This window comes from Lithobates pipiens, unplaced genomic scaffold, assembly GCF_037356315.1.
Source record: "Lithobates pipiens isolate NorthernLeopardFrog02 unplaced genomic scaffold, aLitPip1_a1.2 Scaffold_16, whole genome shotgun sequence".
NCBI classification, from domain to species: domain Eukaryota; kingdom Metazoa; phylum Chordata; class Amphibia; order Anura; family Ranidae; genus Lithobates; species Lithobates pipiens.
The window spans coordinates 387129669-387143238 of NW_027507748.1; the positions used below are offsets into that span (position 1 = coordinate 387129669).

The following is a 13570-nucleotide window of genomic DNA, read 5'->3' on the forward strand; positions in this document are numbered from 1 at the left end:
GTCTCCTGGAGTCTGTCCTTTCATATTTTTCAAAGCAGCCTTTGTTTCTGCTCCTGTGTGGGCACATCCTGATCCTACGTTACCTTTTATCCTTGACGTTGACGCTTCCGAGACTAGAGTTGGCACCCTTCTGTCTCAACATCCTACGTCTGAGAGCCCTATGCATCCTTGCGGCTACTTTTCCAAGAAATTGTCACCTGCGGTGTGCAATTATGAGATTGGTGATAGAGAGCTGTTGGCGATCATGTTAGCTCTGAAAGAATGGAGACCTCTCCTCGAAGGTACCACTGTGCTGGTTCTCATTCTTACTGACCATAAGAATCTCACATTCTTGTCTGAGGCAAAATGCCTCTCTCCCAGAAGGGTGCAATGGGCTCTTTTCTTGTCTTATCTAGTTTCAATTACATTGTCTCATTCTTACCTGTACTAAGAATGTAAGGGCTGACACCTTGTCACGACAATTTTCCTCCACTTCCAAGTTGGAATCAGTTCCAGTTCCTGTGATTCCTCCTGAGCGTATTCTGGCTACGGTTTGCACCAGTCTCACTTATCCTTTGGGTGACAAAATTCTTGCTTCTTATGTCCATGCTCCTCTTAAGAAACCTTGTGACTTGCTGCTTTGTTTCAGAGAGTCTCTGTACTGTTGTGCTCAAGACTTACCATTCTCCCAAGGCTGCTGGCCACCCTGGGAAGAATCAACTCTTTTGGCCATTTCCCAACAATTCTGGTGGCCTAGTCTATGTGCTGATGTAAGGGCCTTCGTAGCTGTCTGTTCCATGTGTGCTCAGAGTAAGATTCCACAACATCTTCCAGTGGGCCTCATACAACCCATACCCAATGGAGAGAGGCCCTGGGCCCACCTGTCTATGGAGTTACCCAACTCCCAGGGCAACACAGTTATCCTTATGGTGGTTGACTGGTTCTCAAAAATGTCTCATTATATTCCACATAAGTTGCCCACTTATAAGGAACTAGCTTCCATTTTTGCTCGGGAGATCTTTTGCGTACATGGGCTAGCCAAGGTGATTGTCTCGGACAGGGCTAGTCAGTTTGTGCCTTGGCTCTGGTGAGCTCTCGTGAGCATTCTGTGCACAGTTGGGAATTCAGCTTGCTTTTTCCTCTGTATATCACCTGCAGTCTAATGGGGCCGCAGAACAAGCCAATCAGTCCTTGGAGCAATTCCTACGTTGCTATACTTCTGACCATCACAGCAACTGGTCAGACCTATTATGGTGGGCAAAGTTTGCTCACAAAAGTGCCTTGAATTCTGCTTCCCAATTGTCCCCATTTATAGCGAACTATGGTTTCCAACCTTCCATGTTGCCTGACTCATTTGTTCCACAGAGTATTCCTGCATTAGAGGAGCATCTCCGTGGTCTTTGTTCCACTTGGGCACAAGTCCAGGAGGCTTTGTGACATGCTAATGATAGGTACAGACTCCATCCTGACTGCAGACACCTGCCTGAGCCTTCCTACCAGTTTGGGGACAGGGTCTGGCTGTCACCTCGCAACCTCAGACTTCGTATTCCCTCACTGAAGTTCACAACTAGGTATATTGGTCCTTTCAGTATTATTTTCAGGATTAACCGAGTGGCTTACGCATTGGACTTTCCTTCTAACATGCATATTTCAAATGTATTTCATGTCTCCTTACTAAAAGATTTGGTCTGCAACAACTTTACCACCTCGGTGCCAGGTTGAGGACCATGAAGAGTATGAAGTAAAGTCCATTGTTTACTCCCATAAGCGCATACAGTACTTGGTGCAATGGAAGGGGTATGGTCCAGGGGAACACTCTTGGACTCATCCTCTGATGTATATGCCCCTCTCCTTCCTGACATTTTCCCCTCAAGCCTGGTGGTCCTCTGAGGGGAGGGGGTTATTGAGGGGGGGGGGGTACTGTCAGGGCTGGGCTCAGCCCTTCCTTCTCTGAGCTGGCTGCTCAGCTGTCGGCTAATTGCCAGCTCCTATCTCTCCACAGTTACTCAGCTGTTGATGATATCCTGCTCATTAGTGATGGCCGAACGGTTCGCCCGGCGGTCGTTTCGCGGCGAATTTCAGCTGTTCGCGGTCCGCCCGTTCGGCGGATTATTGGCGCCATTCGCCCGGCGGACTTCCGTGTTTACTGTGTAAAAGAACTTTGACCTATGATGACACATCCATCATGGGGTACAGGACAGCCAATTGAGACATTACAGCACATGGACACTTGGACATTCCCCCTAACTTATAAATACACCCGATCCGGTGGCAATTTTACATTCTTTCTTCTGTCACTATAGGGAGAGGTTGCTGTGTGGAGCAGGGAGAGATTGCAGTGACCCAAATCGCTAGCTATTTGGTACACAAAAGTTCTTTTCTGGTATAGGTGTTAGGTGTACATAGGTTTGCTGTGCTACTGATTGTTGCAGCAGCCTGAGTGTCTTTTGTCAGTTTAGAGAAAGGAACAGGACGGTGTGTGCTGCAGGGAGAGTCAGTTTAATTATTAGCTGTTACTATCAGGTCCACAAAAGTGCTATTCCAGTAACCAGTTATTGTTCCAGCAGCCTCTGTTTTGTCAGTTTATATAGGGACAGGCAGGAAGCAGTGTGTGAGGCAGTGAGGGTCAGTTTATATGCTGCCATGATATACAGTACATGAAGAGAAGATGAACTAAGTAGGATCTTTATTGAGGTGCTTGTAATATTACATATACACAAATATGATTAGCCTTATACCACTATAGATAGTTACATAGTAGTTGAGGTTGAAAAAAGACACAAGTCCATCAAGTCCAACCAATGTGAAAAGGACTTAGACTATGAAGTTGCTTGTAATGTTTTGACTTCACTAAAATAAAGACCCTCTTTAATAGAGAAGAAGATGAATGGTCATAAAGTGAATACTTACAGCTGTAGCAAGTGTAATAGAATCCAATTCAATTTTTCCTAAATGGCCACAGAACATGGAACTCACCACCGATAAAAGATATACCATCAATTGAGATAAGAACTGAAAGAAAATGAAAATTTACATTAAAGTGGTTATAAACCCTCATATATGCCCAATGAAGTGACTAGCCTCAGGTGATACACAGAGATGAAAAAATAGTTGCACCTGTTATCTGTAGCCCTCTCTCACTTTTATGACTTGGTATAGTCTGTAGAGATTTTCCTTTGAATCTGCCTCTACTAGAGTTGTTTTTCTTATATGTAGTAGTAATCCATCACAACCAATCAGAACTTACTTTTCTGAAGTCATATCAGCATAAGATAGTTTCAAATTCAATCTGTGCTTTCACTTTAGTCAAAACTGACTGAATAATCAAAACTCTAAAAATGAATACTTCTCATGAAAATATAGAGATATCAGTTTTGACCTCTAGTCAATAGGTCCCTAGGTTATCCCTGTAGAAAACAGATGATGCTACACTTCTTTGACCATCAAATTGTGAGCCAATGGTGAACAATTAAAATTTGTAGTGCATTGGATGAAGTAAGCTTCAGTGTTTCATTATCTGGACACCCAATTTTCCATATAGCTCTTTAACCACTTAAGCCCCGGACCAATTGTCAGCCTAAGGACCAGAGGTCTTTTTACAATTTCGCACTGCACTGCTTTAACTGGTAATTGCGCGGTCATGCAATGTTGTACCCAAAGGAAATTTGCGTCCTTTTCTTCCCACAAATAGAGCTTTCTTTTGATGGTATTTGATTGCATCTATCTGCGATAGGAAAAAGACTGAAAATGTAAAAAAAAAAAGATATTTTCCACTTTTTGTTCTAAGAAAAATCGAATAAACTAAATTGTAGTCATACATTTAGGCCAAAATGTATTCAGCCACATGTCATTGTGAGCGGAGGACTCGACGAGGCAACATCTGAAGAAGAAGAACAGAAGAACAGCAGGCGGCGGCGGCGACAGCGGCGTCAGAAGACCGGGCCACCGCCTGTAAAAGAGCTAGAAGAAGGCGCGGTGGCCCGGCAGAAGAACCGAAGAGGGGGACAAGACCCCCGAAGTCAGAAGAAGAGGCCGCGGCGAGGAAGAAAGCCGGGCTCCTCCGCTAGTAAAAGAGCTACAAGAAGATAGCGGAGGAGTCCGGCGAGAAGACCCCCGAAGACGGAAGACCCCTGGAGCTGTGCAATAAACTATTTTATCTTGTGTGTTGTGTTTTTTTTTGTACTTTATTTTACAGGTGAATGGGTAGGGGTACATTGTACCCCATACTCATTCACATAGGGTGGGGGGCCGGTATCTGGGGGCCCCTTATTAAAGAGGGCTCCTGGATTCCGATAAGCCCCTCGCCCGCAGACCCTGACAACCAACGACTAGGGTTGTCGGGAAGAGGCCCTTGTCCTCATCAACATGGGGACAAGGTGCCTTGGGGTGGGGGGGCCGCGCGGGCCCCCCTTCCCCAAGGCACCCCCCATGTTGAGGGCACGTGGCCTGGTACGGCTCAGGAGGGGGGGGGCGCTCGCTCGTCTCCCCTTTCCTGGCCGGCCGGGTAGCGTGCTCGGACATGGGTCTGATGTGGACCTGGGGGGACCCCCACACCGATTTTTTTCGGCGTTGGGGTTCCCCTTTAAGTCCATACCAGGTGGAGGGGCCAGCGACGTCTCCTTTGTGGGCCCCGCCTACCTGGAGACCTGCTCGAAATGAGCGGACTTTTCTCCGGGCGGGAAAAGTCCGCTCATTTCAAAAGTACGGCGGACTGGCACACACACGGCCGGATTGTCCGCCGAAATGCCTGTCCGGCGGGAAGATTGGAGTGCAAAACTACTTTCTAAGTCCGCCATACTTTCGGGTCAAAAAAGTATGCCGGAGGCTACACACGGGGGGATTGTCCGGCGGACTTCAGTTTGCCGGACTTTTCCACCCGCTTGTTTTGATCGTGTGAACGTGGCATTTGTGACACTAATTATTTTGTTCCAGGGAAAGATGGGACACACGGAGGGTGGTTTAAGAATAAAGACGCACAATTAAAAGATATTATTAACCACTTCAGCCCGGAACCATTTTGCTGGCCAAAGACCAGACCACTTTTTGAGATTCGGCACTGCGTCGATTTAACTGACAATTGCGAGATCATGCGATGTGGCTCCCAAACAAAATTGATGTCCTTTTTTCCCCACAAATAGAGCTTTCTTTTGGTGGTATTTGATCACTCCTGCGGTTTTTATTTTTTACGCTATAAACAAAAATAGAGAATTAATAGACAATTTTGAAAAAAAACACATTATTTTTTACTTTTCCTTATAATAAATATCCCCCAAAAATATATAAAAAAAACATTTTTTTCCCTCAGTTTAGGCCAATGCGTATTCTTCTACATATTTTTGGTTAAAAAAAAATCACAATAAGCGATTATTGATTGGTTTGCGCAAAAGTTATAGCGTTTACAAAATAGGGGATAGTTTTATGGCATTTTTATTAATAATTTTTTTTTACTAGTATTGGCGGCGATCAGCGATTTTTATTGTGACTGTGACATTATGGCGGACACATCGGACATTTTTGACACATTTTTGACAATCAGTGCTATACAAATGCAGTGATTCCTATGTAAATGACACTGGCAGTGAAGGGGTTAACCAGTGGGTGGCAGAGTAGGGGTTAAGTGTTCCTAGGGGCGTGTTACTAACTGTTGGGGGCTGGACTTTCTTTTAGTGAACACTGATCTCTGCTCCAATCACATGGAGCAGAGATCAGCGTCACTTGTTGCTAGGCAGAACAGGGAGATGCTGTTTACAAGGCATCTCCCAGTTCAGCCGCCCCGTGAGACAATCACGGGTATGCCCGCAGCGCTCGAGTCGGTGGGACCCGCGACCGAACTCACGGCGCGCTCACGATGGCAGGGCGGCAAATTTAAAGGGACATATAGGTACGCCCATTTGCCTGCCCGTGCCATTCTGCCGACGTACATCGGCGTGCGTCGGTCGGGAAGTGGTTAATAAAGGCAAAATTTAGACGTTTCAGGAACTTAAGATGAAGAAAGTGCTGTTAGAAATAAACTGGCGGAGGTATGCTCAGCTAAAACACTTTTTGGAATCCCTCTCACACCCAATTAGATCAGCAGACAGCCTGCTCCCATTAGAGCGGCTGTGTGTGGTGACTGAAGGAAAGAGAGGGATCGCGAAGATATAAAAAATTCTGAACGGATTAAAAATATCGGAGCCCCCCCATATACATTAAAAAATGGGATAAAGAGATTGGGACAGGTAGCACGGAGGCAGAGGTATATAAAATATTAAGGATGCCACATGCGATTTCTCCAGACTGTAGCTTATTGGAAATTAACTATAAGTGTATGACCCGGTGGTACATAACCCCAGATGCTGGAGAGGATGCTCAGAAATAGGCTCTATTCTCCATATTTGGTGGTCATGCCCTAAAATTAAAGTATTTTGGAAGAAAGTTTTGTTAATTATTGAAGAAAAATAACAGGGTTAAAAATCCCAAAAGATCAAAAGGGTGTGCCTGCTTCATGGGACCACTATGTCCATCAAATAATATAAGAAATCATTGACACCATGTCTATTAACCACTAGCCGAATAGCCGAATGACGGCTACAGGGCAGTTTTCTTAATTCTGGGAGGCCGTCATATGACGACCTCCGAGAATTTCGCTCTCGCAAGCCCCCTGGGGTGTGCACTCGAGAGCATCTGTGACCGCCGGGTCCTGCATCACGGATCATGGTAAACTGCCGCTCATCACGGCTGTTTACCGCGTGATTGCTCCGTCAAATGACAGAGCGATCACTTGTAAACATAACATGACGCCGGTTCCTTCCTTCCCTCTCTGTACCGATCAGTACAGTGGAGTGGAGAGATCGGTGGCAGCAGCGCTGTGAGCTGGATCTGCTGTGCCCACAGCACTGCTCACCGACAATTAACCCCGCAATGCCCTGCCAATACTCTGCAATGCCCTGCCAATACTCTGCAATACCCAGCAATGCCCTGCCAGTACTTTACAATACTCTGCAATGCCCTGCCAATACTCTGCCGATACTCTGCAATGCCCAGCAATGCCCTGCCAGTACTCTGCAATGCCCTGCTAATACTCTGCAGTGCCCTGCCAATACTCTGCAATACCCAGCAATACTCTGCAATAGCCTTCAATACCCTGTCAATACTCTGCCATAAATTGCCATACCCAGCAATACCTAGCCACATTCAGTGACACCCTACAATACCCAGCCATACTCTGCAATACCCAGCCATACTCGGTAATACCCTGCAATACCCAGCTATACTCGGTGATACTCTCCAATACCCAGCCATAGTCGGTGATACTCTGCAATACCCAGCCATACTCTGTGATACCCAGCAATACCCAGCCATACTCGGTGATACCCTGCAATACCCAGCCATATTTAGTGATACTCTGCAATACCCAGCCATAGTGGGTGATACTCTGCAATACCCAGCCATACTCGGCCATGCTCAGCCATACTCTGTGATACCCTGCAATACCCAGCCATACTCGGTGATACCCTGCAATACCCAGGCATACTCAGTGATACCCTGCAATACCCAGCCATTGTCTGCTATACCCAGCCATACTCGGTGATACCCTCCAATACTCGGTGGTACCCAGCCATGCTCAGCCATGCTTGGCTGTACTCAGCCTCTGTATGTGGCCAGGCTGTGGAAGTCTCACACATGTGGTATCACCGTACTCAGGAGGAGTAGGAGAATCTATTTTGGGGTGTCATTTTTGGGATGTACATGCTATGTGTTAGAAATATTGTATAAATATACAACTTTGTGTTAAAAAAGAAAAAGCATTTTAACCACTTCCCGCCCTCCAGCTGTCATATGACGTTCTTGACTTTGTGCGGGGATATCTGAATGATGCCTGCAGCTACAGGCATCATTCAGATATCAGCTTTTTCATCCGGTGATCCCTTAAAACCATAAGAATGATCATAGCGGCTGTTCCACTGCTTGAACGTTCTTACAGGAGGTGAGAGGGGATGTCCCCCCCCCCTCCCGTGCTTCTACCGACTTGCCAATACGATCAAAGCCAGAATCTTTTTTTTTTTTATTATTATTTCGGGCTTCCCAGCCTAGAGGTGAGATGTGGGGTCTTATTGACCCTATATCTCCTGTAAAGAGGACCTGTCATGCCATATTCCTATTACAAGGGATGTTTATATTCCTTGTAATAGGAATAAAAGTGATCAAAAAATGTATTTTTGGGGAAAAAAGTGTCAAACTAAAATAAATATTTTAAAGCGCCCCTGTCCGCATGTGCTCGCATGCAGAAGCGAACGCATACGTAAGTCCCGCCCACATATGAAAACAGTGTTCAAACCACACATGTGAGGTATCGCTGTGAACGTTAGAGCAAGAACAATAACTTTGGCCCTAGACCTCCTCTGCAACTCAAAACACGTAACCAGTAAAAAAATGTAAGCGTCGCCTATGGGGATTTTTAAGTAGCGACGTTTGGCGCCATTCCACGAGCGTGTGCAATTTTAAAGGGTGAGATGTTAGGTATCTATGTACTCGACTGTGTAACTTCATGTTTCACATTATGCAAAAACATTGGGCTAACTTTACTGTTTTTTTTTTTTTTTAAAGCACAAAACAGTTTTTTTTTTTTTTTTTTAAAGCGTTGGAAAAATTGCTGCGCAAATATCGTGTGAGATAAAAAGTTGCAACGACCCCCATTGTATTCTCTAGGGTCTTTGCTAAAAAAACATATATAATGTTTTGGGGTTCTATGTAATTTTCTAGCAAATAAATGATGATTTTTACATGTAGGAGAGAAATGTCAGAATTGTCCTGGGTGCTCCAGAAAGCCTGATGGCGCTCCCTGCATGTTGAGCCTCTGTATGTGGCCGGGCTGTGTAAAAGTCTCACACGTGGTATTGCCGTACTCAGGAGTAATAGCAGAATGTGTTTTGGGGTGTAATTTGTGGTATGCATATGCTGTGTGTGAGAAATAACCTGATAATGACAATTTTGTGAAAAAAAAATAAGGAAAAAAAGAAATCTTCATTTTTCAAAGAATTGTGGGAAAAAATTACAACTTCAAAAAACTCATCATGCCTCTTACTAAATACCTTGGAATGTCTTCTTTCCAAAAATGGGTCATTTGGGGGGTATTTTACTTTCTTGGCTTGTTAGGGTCTCAAGAAATGAGATAGGCTGTCAATACTTCAGGTGTGATCAATTTTCATATTGGCATCATAGCTTGTGGACTCTATAGCTTTCACAAAGACCAAATAATATCCACCAATTTGTATTTAATTTTTACAAAAGATATGTAGTAGTATAAATTTTGCCCAAAATTTATGAAGAAAAATTACTAATGTGCTAAATTTTATAACAGAAACAAAGAAAAATTCATTTTTTTTACAGAATTTTCTGTCTTTTTTCTTTTATAGCACAAAAAATAAAAAAAACCCAGCGGTGATTAAATACCACCAAAAGAAAGCTCTATTTGTGTGAAAAATGGGTACAGTGTTGCATGACTGAGTGTCATTCAAAATGTGAGAACAACAAAAGCTGAAATTTGGTCTGTTTATTAAGGGTGTTTAAGTGCCCAGTGGTCAAGTGGTTAAATGCAGCATAAAGTTTAATCCCCCATCATTGCAAGGATCCAGAGAGTTCCTCTTAGAAAAGCTGGTTTAGTTAAATAAATAAAATATATAATTTGGAGTATTTAAAGTACAGTGGAGAAATAGGTGAAATGAGATGGAATGATTGATAAAAAAACCAACAAACATCGAGATACGTTGAAAGGATGGCAGAAGCATTTTAACCTCCCTGGCGGTATGATTATTTCAGATTTTAGGTGCTGAAAGCGGTACAATTATTTTGCATGGAAATTTGTCATTTTATATTGTAGGCCTGTAATTCTTAGAAATAATTCACTTAAATCTGTCCAAACAAGAGTCTAATAGACATCCCGGGTATGATAAAATTTGAAATATGAAATCATAAATTATAATATATATATATATATAATAAAATAAATAATTATAACAAATAATAATATAATAATAAAAATGATTTAATGATGTAATCAAATCAAAAACACTGAAATATGCTGAGTTGCAGAATTGTCACTCTCATTACTTTTAGTGTTTGATGACGAATTTCCCCACAAATTACTATCACTCAATTCTGCGAGTTATTCTAATTTATTATCGCTGTTCTAGCTGGTCTATAACCACTTTTGATGTAAACGGACACTTTTTGTTTGCTATGGACAATCTCCAATTTCCTGGCATAAAGAACAGTATTTATTATCCACTTAAAGCGGAGGTCCACCCTAAAATGGACCTCCGCTCATCGGAATCCCCCCCCCCTCCGGCGCCACAATCGGCACCTTTCAGGGGGGAGGGGGGTGCAGTTACCTGGATAATCCAGGTAACTGCACCCACTTCCGGGCTAGCTCTCTGCGGAACGGGGCATACGTTACGCCCCGTTCCGCAAGCGCCCGCCCCCTTCAGCAAGTGCCCCGCTGCCTGCTGGGAAACACACAGCTCCCAGAGGCAGCGAGGACCGTCCGGATTGCGCCGCGCGGCTCGCGCATGCGCAGTAGGGAACCGGGAAATGAAGCCGAAAGGCTCCATTTCCTGATTCCCATACCCAAGATGGCGGCGGGACCCGGCAGCCGAGCGAGCGATCGGCTTCGGGTGCCGACATCGCGGGCGCGCTGGACAGGTAAGTGTCACTATTTAAAAGTCAGCAGCTGCAGTATTTGTAGCTGCTGGCTTTTAAAAAAAAAAAAAAAAAACGCGGAGTCCCAGTGGACTCCCGCTTTAAGGACCGCCGCATGGCAATGTACGTCGGCAGAATGGCACCGACAGGCACAAGCACGTACATGTACGTGCTTGCCTTCCAGCGGGTGGGGGGTCCGATCGGACCACCTCCCGCTGGCTACGACAGTCCTTTTTCACTTCAGGAGCGATCCGGGATGAGGGGATGGCCGTTGGTTTCTGGCCATCCCTTCTCGATCGCTCCTGGCGAATGAGAAGCTTCCCCCGCCTGTGTAGTGTAAACACAGGCAGGGAGGAAGTGATGTCATTCTCCTCGGGTGGTCTTTTTGACCAGACTGCGAGGAGAACACATTAGTAAGTGCACCAACACTACACTGACATGTAGGTACACATAGGCACACAAATCCCCCCCCCCCCCGATCGCCTCCCGATTTCCCCCCCCCCCCTCCCAGACAGTGTCACTGATTGCAGTGATAATTTATTTACTGATCACTGCATTTAGTGTCAGTTGTGACAGTAAAAACTGTCAGGGCAGTTAGTCATAGGTCCAGGGTAGCCCCCTACCCCCATAAAGGTTTAACCCCCTGACTGCCCCTAGTTAACCCTTTCACCCCCTTTTGCCAGTGTCACTAAGTGATAGTTTTTCTGATCGCTGCATTAGTGTCACTGGTGCCGCTAGGTAGCTAGTTATTTTTTTAGGTTCACCGCCAGGTTTTTATAGCGCTAGGTACCCCCATATACTACCCAATAACGGTTTTAACCTGCCGATTGCCCCTAGTTAACCCTTTCACCCCCTTTAGCCAGTGTCACTAAGCAATCATTTTTCTGATCGCTGCATTAGTGTCACTGGTGCTGCTAGGTAGCTAGTTATTTTTTTAGGTTCACCGCCAGGTTTTTATAGCGCTAGGTACCCCCATATACTACCCAATAATGGTTTTAACCCCCTGATTGCCCCTAGTTAACCCTTTCACCAGCAATCACCATATAAGTGCCACTGGTGACGCTGGTTAGCCAGTTAGTTATTTATGTTCCCCGTCAGGTTTTTATATAGCGCCAGGGACCCCCATATACTACCTAATAAAGATTTTAACCCCCTGATTGCCCCTAGTTAACCCTTTCACCAGTGATCACCGTATAAGTGTTACGGGTGACTCTGGTTAGTTCGTTTGCTTTTTATAGCATCAGGGCACCCACCATTTATTACCCAATAAAGGTTTAACCCCCTGATCACCCGGCGGGTGATATCAATTAGGTTTTAGGGTCAGGGTCTGTGTCGCCCCAGGCAGCACTAGGTTAGTGCCAGTACCGCTAACACCCACGCGCAAAGCATACACCTCCCGTAGTGGTATAGTATCTGAACAGATCAATATCTGATCTGATCTGATCAGATCTATACTAGCGTCCCCAGCAGTTTAGGTTTCCAAAAAAACACATTGTTAGTGGGATCAGCCCAGATACCTGCTAGCACCTGCGTTTTGCCCCTCCGCCCAGCCCACACAAGTGCAGTATCAATTGATCACTCTCACTTACAAAACACTAAACACATAACTGCAGCGTTTGCAGAGTCAGGCCTCATCCCTGTGATCGCCAACAGTTTTTTTTTGTAGCGTTTTATATTTAAATCCTGAAGGCAGTGCTTGAATTTCGGGGTCCCCTACATGGCTAGGCTCCCAAAAAGTCCCCCACATGTGGTATCCCTGTACTCAGGAGAAGCAGCAGAATTTATTTTGGGGTGTAATTTCACTTATGCCCATAGCATGTGTGAGCAATATATCATTTAGTGACAACTTTGTGCAAAAAAAAAAAATTTTTTTAATATTCCTGCAACTTGTGGCAAAATATTTCATGGACTCAACATGCCTCTCAGTAAATAGCTTGGGGTGTCTACTTTCCAAAATGGGGTCATTTGGGGGGGTTTTGTGCTATTTTGGCATTTTATGGCCTTCGAAACTGTGATAGGTAGTGAGGAGTGAAATCAAAAATTTGCACCCTTAGAAATCCTGAAGGCAGTGATTGGTTTTCAGGGTCCTGTGTGCAGCTAGACTCCCAAAAAGTCCCACACATGTGGTATACCCATACTCAGGAGAAGCAGCAGAATAAATTTTGGGATGCAATTCCACTTATAACTATGGCATGTCTGAGCAATATATCATTTAGTGACAACTTTTTGTAAACTTTTTTTTGTGTGTCATTATTCAATCACTTGGGACAAAAAAAAATATTCAATGGGCTCAACATGCCCCTCAGCAATTTCCTTGGGGTGTCTACATTCCAAAATGGGGTCATTTGGTCATTTGGGGGGAGGGGTTTGTACTGCCCTGCCATTTTAGCACCTCAAGAAATGAGATAGGCAGTCATAAATTAAAAGCTGTGTAAATTCTAGAAAATGTACTCTAGTTTGTAGACGCTATAACTTTTGCACAAACCAATAAATATACGCTTATTGACATTTTTTTTACTAAAGACATGTGGCTGAATAAATTTTGGCCTAAATGTATGACTAAAATTTAGTTAATTCGATTTTTGTTATAACAAAAAGTAGAAAATATATATTTTTTTAAAAAATTTCAGTCTTTTTCCTTTTATATCGTAAAAAATAAATATCGCAGAGGCAATCAAATACCATCAAAAGAAAGCTCTATTTGTGGGAAGAAAAGGAAGCAAATTTCGTTTGGGTACAACATTGCATGACCGCGCAATTACCAGTTAAAGCAGTGCAGGGCTGACAAATGGTCCAGGGCTGAAGTGGTTATAATATAAAACTGTATGCAGGACACTGGACAAACCACGAGGGACAAAGGGGGTGTGTAATTATTTTATACAGTACTGTAATCTGTAAGATTACAGTATACTGT

At 44.2% G+C, this 13570-nt stretch overlaps 1 protein-coding gene across 1 annotated transcript in view; it reads right to left on the reverse strand.

The window, feature by feature from the left end:
- The window catches only part of LOC143983036 (multidrug and toxin extrusion protein 2-like), a 447238-nt gene that overhangs the window by 403595 nt on the left and 30073 nt on the right, over positions 1–13570 (reverse strand). Inside the window, exon 2 of the mRNA XM_077482263.1 lies at positions 2890–2991. Within this exon, the coding sequence (XP_077338389.1) occupies positions 2890–2991 (102 nt within the window). The remainder of the gene's footprint in view (positions 1–2889; positions 2992–13570) is intronic.